This window comes from Alligator mississippiensis, chromosome 15, assembly GCF_030867095.1.
Source record: "Alligator mississippiensis isolate rAllMis1 chromosome 15, rAllMis1, whole genome shotgun sequence".
NCBI lineage: Eukaryota > Metazoa > Chordata > Crocodylia > Alligatoridae > Alligator > Alligator mississippiensis.
Genome location: NC_081838.1, coordinates 20,709,120 through 20,728,147, shown reverse-complemented (window position 1 = coordinate 20,728,147; position 19,028 = coordinate 20,709,120). Strand labels below are relative to the sequence as shown.

General features: G+C 60.1%; 2 protein-coding genes across 4 annotated transcripts in view; both read right to left on the bottom strand.

The window, feature by feature from the left end:
• The window catches only part of ARHGAP30 (Rho GTPase activating protein 30), a 29,009-nt gene extending 26,228 nt beyond the window's left edge, over nucleotides 1–2,781 (bottom strand). For all 3 annotated transcript variants that reach the window (XM_059719358.1, XM_059719359.1, XM_059719360.1), the window contains exon 1: nucleotides 2,281–2,781. In XM_059719358.1, coding sequence (XP_059575341.1) covers nucleotides 2,281–2,389 — 109 coding nt within the window. In that variant the 5' untranslated portion in view covers nucleotides 2,390–2,781. The remainder of the gene's footprint in view (nucleotides 1–2,280) is intronic.
• A 1,365-nt stretch (nucleotides 2,782–4,146) lies between these two features.
• The window catches only part of NECTIN4 (nectin cell adhesion molecule 4), a 36,900-nt gene continuing 22,018 nt past the window's right edge, over nucleotides 4,147–19,028 (bottom strand). The window contains exons 2-9 of the mRNA XM_019497621.2: nucleotides 16,297–16,650; nucleotides 15,619–15,909; nucleotides 15,158–15,278; nucleotides 12,332–12,483; nucleotides 11,196–11,343; nucleotides 10,392–10,470; nucleotides 9,673–9,789; nucleotides 4,147–8,451 (exon numbers count right to left, since the gene is read on the bottom strand). Coding sequence (XP_019353166.2) covers nucleotides 8,203–8,451; nucleotides 9,673–9,789; nucleotides 10,392–10,470; nucleotides 11,196–11,343; nucleotides 12,332–12,483; nucleotides 15,158–15,278; nucleotides 15,619–15,909; nucleotides 16,297–16,650 — 1,511 coding nt within the window. The 3' untranslated portion in view covers nucleotides 4,147–8,202. The remainder of the gene's footprint in view (nucleotides 8,452–9,672; nucleotides 9,790–10,391; nucleotides 10,471–11,195; nucleotides 11,344–12,331; nucleotides 12,484–15,157; nucleotides 15,279–15,618; nucleotides 15,910–16,296; nucleotides 16,651–19,028) is intronic.

The following is a 19,028-nucleotide window of genomic DNA, read 5'->3' as shown; positions in this document are numbered from 1 at the left end:
GTCACGCAGCAGCCCTGGGCGCAGGCTCAGCTTCCCCATCCTTGCCCCGGGTGTTTACTTTGCACCTCCGCCTGGCGCCCAGCTCGTTTCCCTTCGGCAGCCTGAGCGCTTGCTTAATCAGTACTGAGGCAACCGCCTACACCAGCCGTGCCCAGGCCTCCCCCCCGGCTTCTCTCCCTGCCCGCAGAGCCGTGGTCATGGTGGCTGTGCCCAGGCACCTCCTTGAGGGCACCGCTGCCACATCAAAGCTGAATGCTGGGGACAGGGGCCCGTGGCAGTGGCACAAGGGCTCCATCCCCGCAGGGGTCAGTGGCCACCAGGTGCAGGGACAATTGCTGCCGTGCACGGGGCAACGGGCTGGCTCCAGCCCAGCTCTCCCTATGCAAGCCCTCAGGGGCACCCCAAGCTGGGAGGGGTTGTGGGGACAGGGAAGGGGGACTGGGGAGGGGAAGGTTAATTTCTGTGGGTTCATGGCCTGGCATCGGGACCCTGGCAGCCACAGTGGCAAGGGTGCTGGTGGATCGGTGCAGTGGGCATCACCTCCTCAAGTGCCTGCTCCAGGGCCGAGAGGCCAGGGCTGGAGGCTGAGCAGCACCCCTGGAGCAGCTGCAGGGATCCCAGCAGCACCCTGCAAGCTGGCCCAGTCACAGCAAGCTGGGCCCAATGGCCAGAGCCCCAGCACCCACCTCTGCCCCCAGCACCCTGCTGGCCCCCTGGGACTCCAAGGGCGGGGGTTTCCCAAGCACCCAGCTGCCCACGGACTGTCTTGTGAGACCCAAATCATTGGCTCCATTAACTCCAGTGGAGCAGAAACTACAGCTGAACCCCTGCCTGCATTTCCTGAACTGGCCGGAGCTGACACGTGGGGTGAGGGCCAGGCCCACCCGCGGCGCTGAGCCCCCAGCAAGCCTCAGTTCATTTCTCCAGCGGGTGCAAAGAGCCTGGAAGTGCTCTCAAGGGGCCAAGCCCAGCTTGGTGTTGAAACATCCTGCCCAGTTGTTGTCCTAACCGCACAGGTTTAGATAGACGGCGCTGCAATCAAAGCCGCGGGCAGCGCTCTGCCCCCAGCCTGGCATTCGGCTGTGGCAAAAAAAAATTAAAATCACTTGATCCCAAAGCTTCCCCCTACTCCGACTGGCTGATCACTTGGAAAGGATCTGTTTCCAGGCCAACCGGAAGCGGGGTCTCCTGTTGTCAAGTCTGGCTCTGTCCCCGAGTCCGGGCCCTGGATCCCAGTACAGTCCTAGCTGACAAGAGATCCCAGGAGAGCCCACCGGAGCAGCCCGTGGCTTCGCCCCAGCCTGCACCGCTCCATGGACTCGCCAGGGTGCTCGGCCCTGCCCCGAGAGAGGAAGGGAAACCAGGCCTGCCCCATGACGGCACAGCAGCCGCTTCCCCCAGCTTTTGTTTTGATTGGCCGGACACTTTGAAAGGATCCCTTTCCAGAACCAAGCCCTGCATGGATCACAGCACGGGATCAGCCCTGGCCCCATTGCATGGAGGGCTGCAGAGGGGAGCCCCACAGCATAGCATCTCACCCCTCCCTCCCATCCCCCAGCTCAGCAGGTCCACTTCCTGCCTCCACACTTCATCCCCAAAACCCTCCCTGGTCCCAGGGCCCGCCAGGCTGTGCTGGGCAGAGGATGGCAGCTGATCCTCGCTGCTGCACACTCTGCCTTGTGGTTTCCTGCCGTTATCTGTCATCCCAAATGGGCTCCAGCTAAATCAGTGCGGAGAGCTCCCCAGGCCTGGCTGCCCCTGCTGCTCGCTGGGCAAATCCAGGCTCTAGCCCTGGAAGTCCAGGGCATCCTGAGCTCTCGAATTCATGTTGCACCCCCGGGGTCCGCTCCCTCATGGGCAGGCTGCAATTAGCAGGCACCAAGCCATTGACAAGCCCCACAAGGCCTGCAGCTGAGCGTGTCTTGCAGGGCAGGATGAGGGAGGTCTGGAATGATGCCAGGGTACCAGTCACCCCCCACTGTGCCAGTGTACGGCACTACACACCCGTGATAGCAGGCAGTGCTGCAGCCCCCCCAGGAGCACGGCTCCGCAGCGGGCGGATGCGCCCAGAGAACCTACGGCTGCAACGGCCCAGGGAGGGGCGAGCTGCAGGCGGGCACGCCAGCCCCTCCAGGCTTGCCCAGCCCCACCGAGCCCCCAGCAACCGGTGCCGGGGCAGCGAGGAGCGCAGCGGCCCCATTCTCTCAAGCATCCCTGGATGACTTCCTGCTTCGCCCCGCAGGGCCGGGCGAGAACCGTGAAAGCAAGCCACCCGCTTACCTTCCTGGCCCGACTGCTGCAGGTGCTCCAGCAAGTCGCAGCCGAAGACCCGGTCCTTGGCGGCCCCTTTCCGCCGCACCTTCTGCCGGGCTTTCAGGGCAAGAGACATGGGGGCAGGCGGGCGAGCAAGCAGGAGCCCCCGGGACCCCGGCTCTAGCACTCAAGTCCCAGCCCTTTGTGCTCCCAGGGCCACCTGGCGCATGGGGCCTGTGCAGCAGCTGGGTGACAGGAGTCTCAGGCCCCGGTGCCGCCCATGGCCGCCATCCACACACCGCCCCACGCACTTCCTTAGAGCCACCCCATCGCAGCTGTCAATCCACTGGGTCCAGGGAGAGAGTGCAGGTCGGCAGCCAAGGTGCACGCCCAGCCCCGGTCGGCCAGGCGCCCATGGATGGGCGGCACAGCGCGGTGGTGGCCCCGGCAAGAGGAAGCTGGCGGGCCCCGGGGCCCTGACGTAGCGCTGGTTGCGCTGTTGCACGCCAGCGCTGCTGGGGCCAGGGACCCAAACCGGCAGGAAGTGAGTCTTGCTGCCTCTGCACCCGACTTCCTGCTCAAAGCATCTCCCAAACCACAAGGAGCAAAGCAGAGACTGCACAAGTGCGCTCGCACATGCGTGCATGTGCACATGCATGCAGGGAGCCTGGTGCACACCCAAATTGACACATGCATCACACCACAGAGCTGAAGGGCTCCCCCACCTCCCCCACACACACACAGGTGCACAATCCCATTTGCACACATGGCCCACCTCCCCAGGAAACAGGCTCCAAAGCTGACATGTATGCATGGACACACACACAAGGGCACAACCCTATCTGGACACATGGCCCAACTCCCCAGGAAACAGGGTCCAAAGTGGACATCTGATGGAAGAGAGGACACCCATTTCTTGGGGCAGTGCCCCCCTCTGAACGGGTGCTTGCGCTCCATACTCCTGCCAGGAGCTGGTGCTTTGGAGCCCAGAGAGCCCTGCAGGGCATATCCCAGTCACACAGACTAAGGTGGGGAGGGCAGGAGCCTGGAGGACATGTCCCTAGGAGATGTCCCTAGGAGATATCCCTGGCCCTAGGATGCTTATGCACTGACCTCCAGTCCCCATGGTGACAAGGCTGCAAAAAGGCATCAGCACAGCCTTGCACCCGCACGTTGGAGGGTTGAGTTCAGTGTGGTCTGGCTGACCGCGAGGTCTGGCAGCCTGCAAACAGAAGTATGGAAGTCCTGCCTTGCAGCCCATGGAGAAAGCTGCCACTCATCCCTGAGTCTGGGTTAGGCTGTGCCTTTGGCCTCCAGCCTTCCCCGGTCCCCTCTGTTCCCTGTAGGGACCTCACAGCTCTGGCTGCCTCTAGGTTCAGTCGTCCTGTTCCAGGCTCCCCTGACCTCTGGAAAGCCCATTGCTACGTGGGACAGGGCAAGACACGCTGACAGGGGCCTGCAAGACAACAGTCCTGTTGCTGCTGACACAGGCACCACCTGGGCAGCATCCAACATGGGGCGGCTGTATCAGCACCTGCTATGCCGTGTTTGCCAGGCATTGGTCTCTGCCCCATCTCACGCCAGCAGTGAGGGCTAGAGGGGCACAGGTCACACCAGCAAGGACAGCAGCACTGGAACACAAAGTCACACCGCAGGGCATGGGTACAAACGTCACCTGCCCCCAGTGCCCCACAAAACTCCACAGACACATGCTCCCCATATATGTGCAGCATCGCGTGCATGCACTCAGCGTGCCCTTGCAGATACATGGCTGCCTGTGCACACCTCCTGGCACAGTTCATCTCTGCCCTTCCTTGCCACCTCCTCTGACCTCTCCTGACCCAGCCTGCCTGTGGTACCAGGGGATGGGCAGAAGGGGTTAACACATCAGCACCAGGGGTCAAAGGGGGTTTTATTTACAAAACCAGCAGTGCACGTAACAAAACAGGCGGCGTGGCCTCCTCCTATACATCTATATACACATGGGTAGGATGCTATATACACACATTTACAGAACATAGTCTGCCCGACAGCACCCAAGACACGCCCCAGCATGCAAGCAAGCCAGTGATGCGCCCCAATGCTGACCCGGGCTCTGCTTAGGGGTCTCCAGGCACGGCCTTTCCTTCCCTGCTAGCCATGCATGGCTCACACCAGGGCCCTGGAAGCCGAGGGTTTTCTAAGTGCAGCTCTGCTGACACCAGCTTTGGAGACCTGAATCCCGAGGGCCAATTTCAGGCAGGGGTTCAGTAAAGGGTTCAGGCAGGGGTTCAGTAAAGGGTTCAGGCAGGGGTTCAGTAAGCCAAGGAAACCGAAGGGGACGATCCAGCCTCGTGCTTCAGGGCACCAGCTCCTGCCACAGGGGTCAGGATGTTGCGTGCACACGACGTGGCAGCACAGGGCAGGCACCGTGTGCAGTCTGAGTGAGCAGGCCCACAGACAGGTGGGACATTATCCCAGCCCCTCTGCGGCGGCAGGGAGGAAGCAGCCGGGCAGCTTGGTGTTCATGAACGAGGATCAAGATAAATCTCCTAACGGGTTCTTGGATGGTCATCAGAGGGACACCAGCCCTCCAACCGTGGATGCTGACTTGGTGCAGAGTCACTTGGATGGACTGGATGCGTTTCAGTCGGCAGACCCGGATGAGCTGCATCCGAAGGTACTGAAGGAATTGGCTGGTGTCATAGCAGAACCACTGGCACAGCTGTTTGAGCGCTCATGGTGCTCGGGTCAGGTCCCAGAGGACTGGAAAAGGGCCAATGTGGTCCCTATTTTCAGGAAGAGAAGGAAGGAGGATCTGAGCAATTATAGGCCAGTTAGCCTCACCTCCATCCTTGGAAAAGTCTTCGAAAAGATTATTAAGGATCATATTTGTGGGAGTTCAGCAGGAAAAATAATGCAGCAGGGCAACCAGCATGGATTCATAGCAGGTAGATCATGTCTGACTAATCCGGTTTCATCTTACGACCAGGTCACAAAATGCTTGGATGCAGGAGTAGAGGTGGATGTCATTTTCCCGGATTTTAGGACGACCTTCAATATGGTATCTCACCCCATTCTCATAAATAAATTAAGAGGCTGTGACTTAGATGTTTACACAGTCCGGTGGGTGGCAAATTGGCTGGGGGGTCACACTCAGAGAGTGGTAGTAGACGGGTCGGTATCAACCTGGAAGGATGTGGGCAGTGGGGTCCCACAGGGCTCGGTCCTTGGACCGATACTCTTCAATATCTTCATTAGTGACTTGGATGTGGGCGTGAAGTGTACTCTGTCCACGTTTGTGGATGATTTTAAATTGTGGGGTGAAGTGCGCACTCCAGACAGTAGGGAACAATTGCAGGCAAACCTGGATAGGTTAGAAAAGAGGGCAGCACACAATAGGATGCATTACAAGGACAAGTGCAGAGTGCTGCACCTAAGATGCAAAAATATCCAGCACCCCTCCTGGCTGGGAAGTGACCCTCTCAGCAGCACAGAAGTGGAAAGGGATCTTGGAGCCATTGTGAACTCCAAGATGAACAGGAGTCATCAGTGTGATGAAATCATCAGCAAAGCTAGCCAGACTTTATCATGCATCAGCAGATGCATGATGAATAGATCCAAGTAGGTGATCCTTCCCCTCAATGCAGCACTGGTCAGACCGCAGTTGGAGTACTGCGTCCAGTTTTGGGTGCTGTACTTCAAGAAGGATGTGGATAGCCTTGAGAGGGTCCAGAGGAGGCCACTCATATTGGTTAAGGGTTTGCAGGTCAAGCCCTATGAGGAGAGGCTGAAGGACCTGGACCTCTTCAGCCTCAGCAAGAGAAGACTGAGAGGTGATTTTGAGGCTACCTACAAATTCATCAGGGGGACACAGCAAGGGATTGGAGATGCTTTGTTCACTAGGGTACCTTTTGGGGTAACAAGGAGCAATGGTCACAAACTGACAGAGAGCAGATTTAGGCTAGATATCAGGAAGAACTTCTTCACGGTGAAAGTGGCCAAATCCTGGACTGGGCTTCCAAGGGAGGTAGTGCTCTCCCTACCTTGGGGGTCTTTAAGAGAAGGCTGGACAGGCATCTGGCTGGGGTCATCTGACCTCAGCACTTTTTCCTGCCCCAGCAGGGCGTCGGACTCGGTGATCTGTTGAGGTCCCTTCCGACCCTAACATCTATGAATCTACCCTACCCCCCGCCCCCCAGTGACACTAGCAGCCCCTGGGGAGGGTCAGAGCCCAGATGAGATGGGCCAGGCTGTGATCCTGGCCTGTGTGGATACAAGTGACCATGCACCTCCCCAGCTAGATTTACCAGCTCTCAGCCCCTCACTGGGGCACACCCTCAACTGGCTGCGTGGTGAGCTCCCAGGGATTGTGAGGATCCTTCGCTCTGAAATCAGCAAAGCACCAGGCAGGCCCATGCGATAAATAAGGCAGCAGGGGAAGGTGGGAGGCACTGGGTGATGGCCCCTCATGGCCTGGGGCTGGATCGTCTCTGCAGAGGGGACCCATGTCAGTCCCTCCCATTGCCCTGTAACTCTCCCCACCGGGCATCGTGGCCAGGGAACGGGACACTTCAACCCCCACATGCTCCCCAGCCCCTCTGCGGTGGCAGGGAGGAAGCAGCTGAGGACATGCAACCAGACCAGGGGATCGGGGAAATGCTGAGATTGTGAAGCAAAGCCATGCCCTGCCCTGCCAGCACCAGGGACTCACAGGGCTCAGTGCCAGCAGGGACAAGGAGGCAAGCTTTGCTCTCTCCCAACAGGCTGCAGGGCTGCTGGGGACTCCGGAGAGGACTAGGAGCCTGGGACAGAGCTGCCACGTGGTTGTGAGGCTCTACACATAGCCTGGCTCCCACCCACAAAAGCCCCTTGCCCTGGTCAGTGCTGACTGTGGGTATTCCCAGGCAGGGACGTCTGGCATGAGGGTGCACTTGGGACCCCTGGGCTCTCTAGGGCTATTCTGCATGAGCCAGAGCACGGTGGGACAGACATGGCCCTGTCCCTGTCCCCCTGGTCCCTCCCACACAGCAGCCCACTGGAGGAGGCTGAGCTGCCTGTTACTGTCAGAGGATGCTGGGTGACTCCACACCCTGCCCAGTCCTTGGATGCCTAGGTTCAAATCTTCAGGCCACAGCAGGGACCCCCTCTCCCCAGTCCCAGGGACTGAGGGAGCACAGCTGGGTCTGGCCAGCACCTGGGACTGGATGCCAGGACTGTGGCAGGCTGGGGGGCCGTGGGGAGCACTGGGCAGCCCAGCCCGGCTGGGACTTGGAGGCCTTGCGAGGTGATGCTAGGCATGGCAACCTGGGAGTGGGAGCCCAGCAGCCCAGGGAAAGGATTGCTGGCCCTCGTGTTCATCACAGCCCAGCTGTGAGCGGTGCCAGCGCTGCCCGCGGAGGGGCTGCCAGTGGGGCACAGCTCCAGTGTCTCTTTTCCTGGAGGCAGTGGGAGACGCAGAAGCTTACCCACCCCTCACATGTACTCCCCACCCCTTGCTAGCCTGGGGTCTCTTTGGACAGGGGCCTGGTCCCATGGGCCACCCAGCCTGTGGCTGATACTCATGTAGCATCCTGATGGTCTCCTCCATCCACCCCAGGGAGCCCTGGGGCAGCTCAGAGCCCCATCCCCTGCCAAGGCGGGCACAGCCCCACTGCCAGAGGAGCACGAGATGCCCCAGCCCTGCCCCAGGGGTGGCTCCCCTTGGGGTGAAGGCAGAACAGACTGGAGAGCAGAGTCAGTGCAGGCCCCCAGGCTGGAGGCAGAGGCAGGCTGGAGCAAGGGGCAGGCCAGAGGGGACTCCACGTTGGCCAGGGTCCCGGGTCCCACAGTTAGCACCCGCGCCCCTGCATCCAAAGCCCATCCCAGCTGTTTGTACAAGGCCCAGGCAGAGGTGTGTGGGGGCTCTGGGGGCATGTGTGCCCAGCCCCCGGCACCGCAGGGCAGGTGAGTCCATGCCCGCAGCCGTGCTCACACCAGGTGGCCCCGGCCATTGATGTAGATGCCATTGGTGCTGGGCTTGGCCCGCAGCGTGCCGTTCTCCTGGATGAAGTGGGTCATGGCTTGCTTTATGGTGTCGCCATTGCGCTCCTCCTCCTCCTCCTCCTTCATGTCCTTGTACTCAGGGGTGGGTGCCGGGGCGGCTGGCACGTCCGTCTGCGTCTCGATCTCCCGTACTGTCGACAGCGTGGAGTAGCTGCGTCCTTCTGCCTCCTCGCTCTGCATGGGGGAGATGGGTCATGAGACTGAGGTGGGGGCACCCTCCTCTCCCCATGCAGCCCCTGGGAGGGAGGGCTCTCTTTTTCCAGGGCACATCCCCTTCTGCTGAGCTCTCAGCTATCAGGCCCCAAAGGTACCCGTCATCCGGTTGTACCCGCCCAGGCTGCAGGGGTTGTGTAACACCAGCCCAGGCACTCACAGCCCCCAGCCAGGGCTGCAGGGACTAGGTGGGGGCACAGGTCTGGGATCATCGTTGGTTTGCAAAGTTGTGTCCCAAGACCTGCCTGAGGCTGGCACATGACAGCGGGGCACAGGCCTGTCCTGTAGGCCAGGGGGTGGGACAGCGTGTTGCCCTTGCATGTGGGAGATGGTCACGAGAGTGACAGAGGCCAGAGCGCAAGAGTACCTGTCACAGCAGTGGGAGAATGCCTCTATGAGCAAGTGTGCATGCGAGTGCGTGTGTGCAGACATGCACACATGAGCAGGAGGATGAGCATGGGCAAGCATGTTTGTGTCAGGCTGTGCATACATGAGCAGGTATGAAGTGTGAGCAAGCACACACATGTACATGTATGTGAGGATGTGCACACATGCACATATAAGCAGATGTAAAGTGCATGCATGCATGTGGGACCATGCACACATGGGATGGTGTATGTGAGCAAATGTGCACATGTGCATGTACGTAAATACATGTACACATGTACATATGACCAAGTGTAACATGTTAGTATGTGTGTGCGCACGCATGCATATGTATGTGTGAGGCTGTGCACACATAAGCAGGTGTGCAATGTGAGCAAGCATGTGTGTGTAAACACACGTGCGTGAGGGCAGGTTTACATGAGTAGGGTTGCGAGTGGGAGCAAGTATGTGAAAGCATGGGGAGCGGAGGTAGCATGTGAGTGGATGTATGTGGAGTGGATGTGTGTGACTGATCATGAGTGTGTGTGTACGCATGTGTGAGAGCACATGGGCGCAAGCGAGAAGGGGGCACAGCCCAGGTCACTGAGCGCTTGCATGGCACCGAGCCGCCTGCTTTCCTCATTGCCCCTAGGGGCAGGCTGAGGCCCTATGGAGCCTTATGAGCTGGGTGTGGCCTTGGGCAGGAGGGTGGAGGGCATGGGAGCCCTCCCCAGGGGCCTAGCAGGGAGTAGGTTCAAGGCTGGGGCAGTGGGAGCCCGTTGGAGGAGGGGTTTGGGGGGGCAGCGCCCAGCTCACCAGGACAGAGCAGACACTGGTGCCCTGCAGGCTGTCACCGCGCAGACTGCCCTGCCGGCTGTCTCCTCGCAGGCTGCCCTGCCGGCTCTCCCCACGCAAGTGCAGCATCTCCTCAGTCTGGAAATCACAAAGGGCAAGACAGGGTAGCAGGTGCCCAGTCCCCCTAGACCAGCCCCAGCATCCCAGCTCTCCCCACAGGCCCCGTCTGTCTCCCTGCTGGGTGTTGCATGCTCTCTACAGCTGCACAGCATGTGCACAGCCCAGCACACACTGCCCCCAGCTGCTCTGACCCAGATGTAGCCTGTGACTGTGCCAGCTGCTGAGAAGGTCCCTGCACGTGGGCAGAGGGGCAGCCCCAGGCTGCCCATACCAGCTACTGCCCCTGGGAACCCTGTGGGCCGCGGTACCAGACGCTAACCTCATGTGTGGCTACCCAGGGCAGATGCCAGGCACTGACAGTGGGACACTGGGCACTGCAACTGTCAGCACGGAGCAAATGCAAATATATGCAAATAGGCATGCAGATCAGGGCAGACTCTGAGGACCCCACTGAGCTTGCCATTCCCACCCTTCATGCCGCTGGCCCATCCCCAGGCCAGCCTGCGTTCTTGCCCGGCTGGGCAGCACTTCCAGTCACGTGCAGCAAGCAGGGATGGAGCCTGCTATGGGGACAGGCCCGGCCTGGGCCAACAGACTTCCCTGGGCCAGCGTGGCCTCACCTGGTTCCTTGTGTCAGTGCTGTGGCTGGAGTGCAGGCGCCGGATGGAGTTCTCCCTTGTCAGTGTCAGCTCCTCCTCGCTGCCAGGCAGAGTCAAGGCAGAGCATGAGAGGCCTGGCTTGGCCCCCACGCCCGCACCCGTGCATGGAGCTCAGGGGTTGCTTGGGGCTGAGTGGCTCTCCCTGCTTCAAAGCTACACCTGAGCAACTCCCAGCTCCTCCATTCAGTGGGCAGTGGATGGCACAGGGATGCCCAGGGCTCGTTGCCCCCCAGTCACAGGTTTAGGCAGGATCTGATCCTGTAGGGAGGCCAGGGCAAGGGCCAATGGTGGAATCTGTGGAGCTGGGACCTTGGACACAGGTCTGTCCCAGCCACACTCCTGGGAGACAAGCTTCCTCGCAGGAAACACCTTTAGTGGACCTAGACCTTACCAGCCCTCACTGACAAGAGCAAAGCCAGTTTGGATGGAGCACAGGCACAGCATGCACCCCCCGAGCCCAGAGAGCTCCATGCATCACCAGCATGGGGTGCTCAGGCTAGGCAGGAAGGGATCTGGGCACTGAGGAGTGCAGGTGATGTGGACACGGCAGCAGCTGGGCCCAGCCAGCACCAGGGCTGTGGGTGACCCTTCAGCCCCCTTCCCCCATGCCTCAGATGCCAGGCTGAGCGAGCACCAGGCTGAGCTGTGTGCTGAGCCAGGTCCCAATGTGCATGGGGTTGAACCCATGGGATCCGGGGTGGGCAGAGGTATTGGGGGTTTGAGGAACTGTGTGGGGTAGGAGCTGCCCCAGGCTTGTGCACTTACTACTTCTCGGAGATGCGCTTGGTTTTGCGCCTGTGATAGAGGGTCATGCAGATGACGACCACGATCAGCACGCACAGCAGCAAAGCGGCGATGACACCCACTACCACCATGGAGGCAGACACCACGTCCACCTGCTTCACAGCGCTCACTGCAGGGAACAAGCGCATGGTAGAGGGGGTGTATTAGCAGGCTGATACCATGACCACAGCAGTCACCAGCATCCTGAAGACAAGCCACAGGCAGGCACATTCACACCTCAGATGCCTGAGGGACAAGTCAGACTAGTGTAGACAGATGGAAAGGCATGAGCAGAGAGAGGTGGTTAGTCTGAAATCAGGCAGAAAGCAGGGTAGGTAAGGCCAAACCTCGTGCTGGACCTCTTGGATATAGTTAGTCTATAAGGTGCCAATCTACCCTGCCTTCTGCCTGACAGAAAGACAGCTAGACTGCTGGGAGGGGAAGGGAGAGATGGGCTGTATGGGGATGGGTGGATAGATAGAGTCTGGGGATAGAGACAAACACACAGATAGATAAGCATGTACAGAGATGGATGGACAGATGAGTGATGCCTTGTTAACCACCTGGCAGGCACCACTGGCTTTGAGCTAGTTCCTCACAGAGAGGAAATGCGCGCACACACACACACACACACACACACACACACACACACACACACACGCTCCTGGCAGCCCAGCGCCCTTGACCCTGTTCTGACACAAATAAGTGCCCCGCATGGGACCAGCAGCACAGGGCAAAAGCTCTTTTCAGACAGGGGCTGGAGGAGCTGGAGCCCTGCCCTGCCCCTGGTCTGCCCTCCCAGGCAGGGTGCCCACTGGGACCTAGACCTCCCTTGTGGACGTGGGGCTGAGGCAGGACGTGGTGGCCCATGGCAGGCAGGGCAGCACAGGAGAGCTCCTGATGCCACTAGGACTGAATTCCCATGTATGCCCAACCTGCTGCCTGGGTCTGGGATGGTGGGGTGTGGGGATGGGATCACATGTGGTGACATGGGGCAGCACAGACTAGAGAGGTCCCCAGGATAATCCTGGGCCCAGCTTCTTCCATGCAAAGCCACAGCCCCCGCTGCACCCCACCAACCCCCAGGGCACCCCAGGAAGCCACTCCTGATACTCTACCTTTGATGCTGACATTGGCCCAAGCCTCCTTGGTGGCAAAACTGTTGGCAACTCGGCAGACATAGACACCCGTGTCGCTGACGGAGAGGGGTCTTTGGAAGACGAGGACATCACCCTTGACCTTCACACCTTCAGGGATGGAGCCTTCAAGCCTGGGGGGGCACAGGGGCCGAATGAGTGGGTGCAAGTGGGGGCAACGGGGCAGAGGGCTGGCCAGGCTGGGCATGGCCATTCGGGACACAATGCAGGGCTGTCCCACATGCTGTTCCCCAATGCTGGACTGATATATAGGGGTCTCCTGGAAGGGAACGGGGTGTTGGGGTGCCCCCAGGGCTCCCCTGGGCTGGGGAGAGAGCCTGAGACAGGGGCAGAGGCAGCAGGCACAGGTTGACGGGCATGCATAGAGGCAGCCCCAGGCACAGAGCAGGTAACCGGACCCCTGGTGCCCCCCTTCTCTGCGCGCCCCCCCCTGCAGCCCCCTGCCCTCTCGTTGCCTCCCAGGGCCGACATGCCGAGACTGGTGCTGGAGGTGTGCAGGCGCGGTGGGGGGGGGGTGGGGGTGGGACATGACATCATGAACAATAGGTGCTGAAATCAAAGGGCTCACTGCTGGTTCCCACGGTGCCTGGGTGGCTGGATGGGAGCCAGGGCCCAGCACCGGGGCCTGCCCAGACACAGCCCGAAACTGCACACGCTCCTGGCATCATTGCGCTAGGGCTGACTCGGCACGACCGGCGCCACGGGACCTGACTTGCATGCACACACTGGACACGCGTGTGCATGGGGACACATGTCCCAGCCCGCGTCTCTGCACGCGCAAACCCAAACACCTATACACACCCCAGCACAAACCCATGCAAACACACACATCCGAGCAAATGTAGGGATACACACAAGCACCTGCATCACAAATATACACACATCCATGCAGACACACACGCACACAATCACCAGCACACAAACACATGCCAACCAAGAGATGCATACAAGCACATGCAGGCAGCATAATTAATATTCGCACACATGCACACACACGTGCAAATCTATGCACATGCAGACACAAACTCCTGGGTGCGCACACATGTGAAAAAGGGGCACGTGTTTCAGTGCACATGTATACACAGCGCCAACACAGGCACACTTCCTGCATCTGTACCATCTAACACAAAAGGACACCCCCCCCACAGGGAGGCACACACAAGTACACATGTTAACACACCTATAGCTATGCACGTGCACACCCAAACATATGCAAACAGCCATAGCCATGGGCACTGACACCCCAGAGTCACAAGTTCATGTGGACAAACACAGGACTACATAGTGCAGCATGCACACGCAGTGTGCACAGGCACAGTGGGGCATGCCTGAATGCACAAGGAGAGCACACATGTGCAGCCAACTCAGCAGAAGCCAAAGGCACATTCGCATGCAGCTACAGAACCCAGATGTTCACACGTGCACGCACACACGCATGTGCATGCACACTCACATCCTAGCTGCACATGCCCAGGTAAATACATATGTACACCCTCAAACACATGCAGATAAGGCCACACATGTGTGCACTTGAACACGCACAACATACCACCCAGATAAGACCTTCCTTGTCCCCTCCATGGTCTGGCTCTGTTAACCCTTTAGCTGCAGCTGCCATCAGAAAACCCCGATGCCCAATACCCAGGGCACCCTGTGCCATCAGACTCCAGCACAGCATTCCCTCTAAGCTGCGCAGCATGCACAGCTGCGCCTGGCAGCGCGGCATGAGCACACCTGTGCGGCTGCACACGCCGCACAGCTTAGAGGGAACGCTGCTCCAGCAGTGGGGAGGTTTGGCTCATGGAGTCCCAGGGAGCTGGGACCTGCTCCCCACAGTGCTCTGGGCAGCCCAGGATGGGGAGAGGTGGGAACCATGGAGGCACTGGCCAAGATGGTTTAGGCCTAGAAAGACCCCAGGGCCAGATGGGCTGCAGGCAGCCATTGATTACTGAATGCACCTAATGCAGCAGTGCCCAGAGGCCAAGCTAGGACCCCACTGCACCAGGAGCTATACAAATGACTTTGTACTGTACAACTGTGCTGCGAGAGCTGCAGCACAGGGTGCAACTCCCCAAGGCACCCCAGTCAAAGACCTTCTCCCAGCCAGGCACACTCAGGCCCCTCCAGGAGCCCAGCAAACCCCATGCCGCTGTCTGACCCCATTGCTGACCCTCCTGCCAAGCTGGCCAAGAAGGCTCTGGGTGCATTCGGCCTCTGGGTGTATTTGGCCACTTCCTGAGACCTACAGCAAGTCCCAGCCAATCCCTCAGCCCCGGTGAGACAGCAGAAATAGCTGGGTGATGAATAAGTGTTTACGGAGGATAAAACTTCCCTTTGAAAGCTACCGTGGGAGCCGGGTGCTCTAGCCTCCCAAGTTTCGAATAGCAGAGAGCCTGGGAATGCAGTGGCAGCCTCAGCCGGGCTCGTGCCCCCTGCTGAGCAGGGCAAGACAACAGCTAACTGCACGGCCTGGAGTCAAAGGGCACTATTCTGGGGAAGCTCGCAGCCCTGCCATGCTGGCTGTCATGGGCTTGCCCACATAAAGTCACAGCCCTGGCTCTGGCACCCCACCCTGCACTCTGCTCTGGGATTCAAACCCAGGACCTCGGACCCAGAACTGCCAACCCCCTCCACCATGTCCAACGGCTCCATCTGGATCCTGCGGGCAGAGAGTCCTAGCTTGGGGGGCCTCGCAAACACCATGTCCCCTCCCCTTCTGCTCAGCAGCTAACGCAGAGATCTCCCCCTGTCACGGCCCCTCCTCTGCCGGGGGGCGCTGATGCTTACCGGGTCCAGTTGTAGGTGGGTGGGGGGTTCCCCTCCCCCAGGCACTTCAGGGAAGCCCCCTCCTTGCCCTGGTGCCACTCCTCCTCCTTCTCATGCCCCAGCACTGAAGCATCCGAGAGATCTGGGGGTACAGGGCAGTAGCAAGTGAGGGAAGGCACAGAAAGGGTCCTGCCCTGGGTGCCAGGCCCCTCTGCCCCCCGCCCCCCTGTCCAAGCTCTGTGCCCTTGTCACCATGACCTGTATTCCCCGCCCCGCTGCACCAGCCAGGTCCCATGTGGCCGGGACCCACCCAGGGACCCCCTTTTATCTCACTCCCTGGGGGTCACAACAAACCCTCTCCCCACAACAGCTCCCTCCACCAGGGTCTCCCCCCCTCCACCCTCATGGCACCCCCTTGAGGTCTCTGTCCCATCCCTGGAGCCCCTGGGGGTCCTTGGAGCCTGTGCGGGGAAGACACATACAGGCGATACTCAGCATATGCGTGATCCTCTTCTCGTGCTGCAGCCCTGGATGGGCGACAATGCAGGTCAATGCCTTGCCGTTCATGCTGCGCCCGGGCACCAGGAAGAACTCGCTGGTGATGGAGGCCGAGCGGGGATGCACGGACTGGCGGGTGATGTTGGTGCCGTGCACCTCCGTCTGCCAGGTCACCGTGGGCACTGGGTTCCCCTCTGCCGTGCACGAAGCGGCCAGCGTCCTGCCCTGGCCCTCCTCCAGCGGGGGGCCGGGATTGAGGATTGGCAGGGGGGGCACTGAGGGAGAAGGCCCGGGGCGGGGGTCAGACACCTGGCACCCATCCCCTGAGTCACCACCCTGGGGACCAGAGCAACTGATCCTATGTTGTCCGGGGACCAACTCCACCAAAGTCCGGCTCTTGCCTGAGGGCTCTGCAGGCCTGGCTCCCACCCCAGGGTGACCTCCAAAAGGCCCCTATGGCCATCCCTTCACACCCCACTTAATGCCACATACACCCTCAGCTACCCCGACACCCCCATTGCCACCACTCTCCCTGCATAACACCCACCCCAACCCCTCCCGATGGCTTGGGACTGAGGGTCCAGACATCAGGGCTGCTCTCACCCCCCAGAAGCAGCCATCCCTGTGGGGGTGGCCCCTTCCCAGCCCGCTCGGCCACTCACCCAGCACCTTGAGCATCAGGCTGGCCTCGAAGTTGCCCAGGGGGAAGGTGATGAGGCGGCACTCATAGGTGCCCTCGTCGGCCTGCACGGCGTTCTTCAGCACGATGGCGCCGTCCATCAGGGCCCCCTGTGCCTGCCGCAGCACCCGTCCCTTGTAGGGCTCCTGGATGTGCTCCCCGTGCTCCGCGTGCAGCACGGCCAACTCCACGCTATGCCCGTCTGCCCCCTGCTTCAGCCATGTCACCTGCACCACCTTCTCGCCCATCTGGGCCCGGTAATGGCAGGGCAGCACCGCATCCGTGCCCAGCACCGCCGTCACGCTGCGCTGCACCTCCAGCACGCCAGCCAGCGATCCTGCAAGCAGATATAAAGAGGGTCAGGGGCTGCGGTGCAGCTGGACCTCGGGTTTGGCTGAGGCTGGCGCCTGGTGGCTATGGGATGCGCTGGGCACCATCTACCCTTCTCAGCCAGGCCACACAGCCAGGGCACAGCGCTCAGACCTGCATGTGAACACCCCAGGCCGGATTCGGACTGATGCCGGGAGATGCCACCAAAGCCTTGGGCATGTCCCCCTGGGTTTCTAAGCAGTGGAGAATGGGAGCCCCACCCCAGATCCAGGCACAGACCCGGATGGTCCACCAGGACTTCCCCAAGCCATGGGCAGCACGGTGGGTGCACCCAAGGGGGTTTCATCCCCTCTCAAGGTGGCAGGTGGAGCACAGCCCAGCTCCAGGGTAGGGTCCCATATCCTGCCGTATGACTGCGGGTCCAGCGGGCAGGCTGCTTCGGCCCCTGCTCAAAGCTGAACACAGCACGCAGGATTCCTCATGCTGCTGGACTGGTGCGCGTTGAGCCATGCTGACCCCTCCACAGAGCACCATGCACTCCAGCACTTGCTCCTTCCTGACCCCTGCAGGGCAGCAGCGCCCTGCCTGGACACGTGGGGCTGGACAACCCGTGTGAAAGAGGTCACTGCTCTCTGCTCCAGGCAGGCTCTGGCCCCTCCCTTGCTGCACCCACCTGTCAGGCTCCCTGTGCCTGGCTGGAGGCGGGCATGCTGCGCTGAGGCAGGGCCCTCTCCGCCGCGGAGCCCGGGGCGAGGAATGCGGCTGGCTCTGGGGAAGCGGACGGGCCAGCGAGGCCAGATAAACCAGCCTGCTTGGATGCCAGAGGTTTTGCAGCAGCATGCGAGGAATCCGCTCCCTTCCTCTCCCCAGAGCTTCCCCATCGCCCCCACACAAGGAGAGGCCAGCTTATCTTTGGGGGCACCTCAACACCGGGAAGGGCCAGCTTTTCCCAGCACCAAATGTCCCCACCCCCTCCTGCATCTCCACATGGGGACACACAGCTGGTGCTGGGAGCTCCCCCAGTCACAGGCTCATAGGCAGAGGGTGGAGGCATTTCCTCCCTCCCGTGCTCCATGAGTCAGACCTGTACAATCTAGTCCTGCAACCCCACTCGGCTGCACCTGTGAGTGGCCTGATCACTTGTGTTTGGCTACAGCCTGTCTCAGAAACAGAATTAGAGAAAATGAGGGTGGGAAGTGACCTCAGGAGGTCACATCTAGTCCAAACCCCTGCTCCAAGCAAGACCAGCCCTATTTGCATCATCCCAGCCCATCCTAGCCGGGTCTTAAAACACCTCCAAGGATGGAGACTCCACTACCTCTCTGGGTAACCCAGTGCTTTGCCACCCTCTTGGTGAGAGAGTTTTTTCTAATATCTAACCTAGACTCCCCTTGCTGCAACTTGAGCCCATTGCACCTTGTTCTGTTATTTGCCACCACCAGTTCCATCCTCTTTGGACCCACCCTGCCAGGAGCTGAAGACTGTTATTCAATCCCCCCTCAAGCTGCAGAGGAAGGCAAAGCCCCACAGTCCGTGCCCGTCTGACCCCAAACTGGGTGATCAGTCTGAAGAGCAAGACCCTCCAGGCAGGAGCCCCTGGGCTTCCCACCAGAGGTTCCTGCTCTGCCCCTTCCCTGCGGTCCCTGGTTCTTCTCCCCAAAGAACTCGCACGCCGCAATCACAATGCAAACAACCCAACCATCACGAGTGCGCTGCACACGTCCACCACTTCAATTATCCAATCAACAGGCAGCAAATGCCTCCTGCTTGGATATGAGAATGGCGAGAGATGGAGAGTCCATGAGTGTGGTGCCGGGGCTGCTTTTCAGTGTCTTATGTTCAGTGTGGATGCCCCTGGCTTCAAGGGACGGGAAGGAGCTGCCTAGGTCACCATGACCAGCCCTTGGGTTTGTAGGCAGTTCATGTCCCAAAGACTGCCCCAGATCTGCACTCACAACATGTGCATGACCCCAAGAAGCCCCCACCCACTCCCTAGGTAATGACAGTGGAGATGAGGGCCCTGCCAATGCCCTGCCACTGCAACAACAGGCAGAGATGCCCAGGAAACTCCAGGACAAAGCCTTTCCCCAAGCTACAGAGGAAGGCAAAGCCCTACAGGCCTTGCCCATCTGACCCCAAAATGGGTGATCAGTCTGACCCCGAGTGGCAGAGCGAGACCCTCCAGCCAGGAGCCTCTGGGCTTCCCGCCAGTGGTCCTCTTATGCCCCTTCCCCCCAGGTGAGATCCCTCTGGCCCCTGGTTCTTCTCCCCATCAAAGAACTCACACGCCGCGATCACAGTGCAAACAAGCCGACCATAACGTGCACTGCATGCGTCCGCCACACCAGTTATCTAGTCAACAAGCAGAAAAGGCACTATGAGACT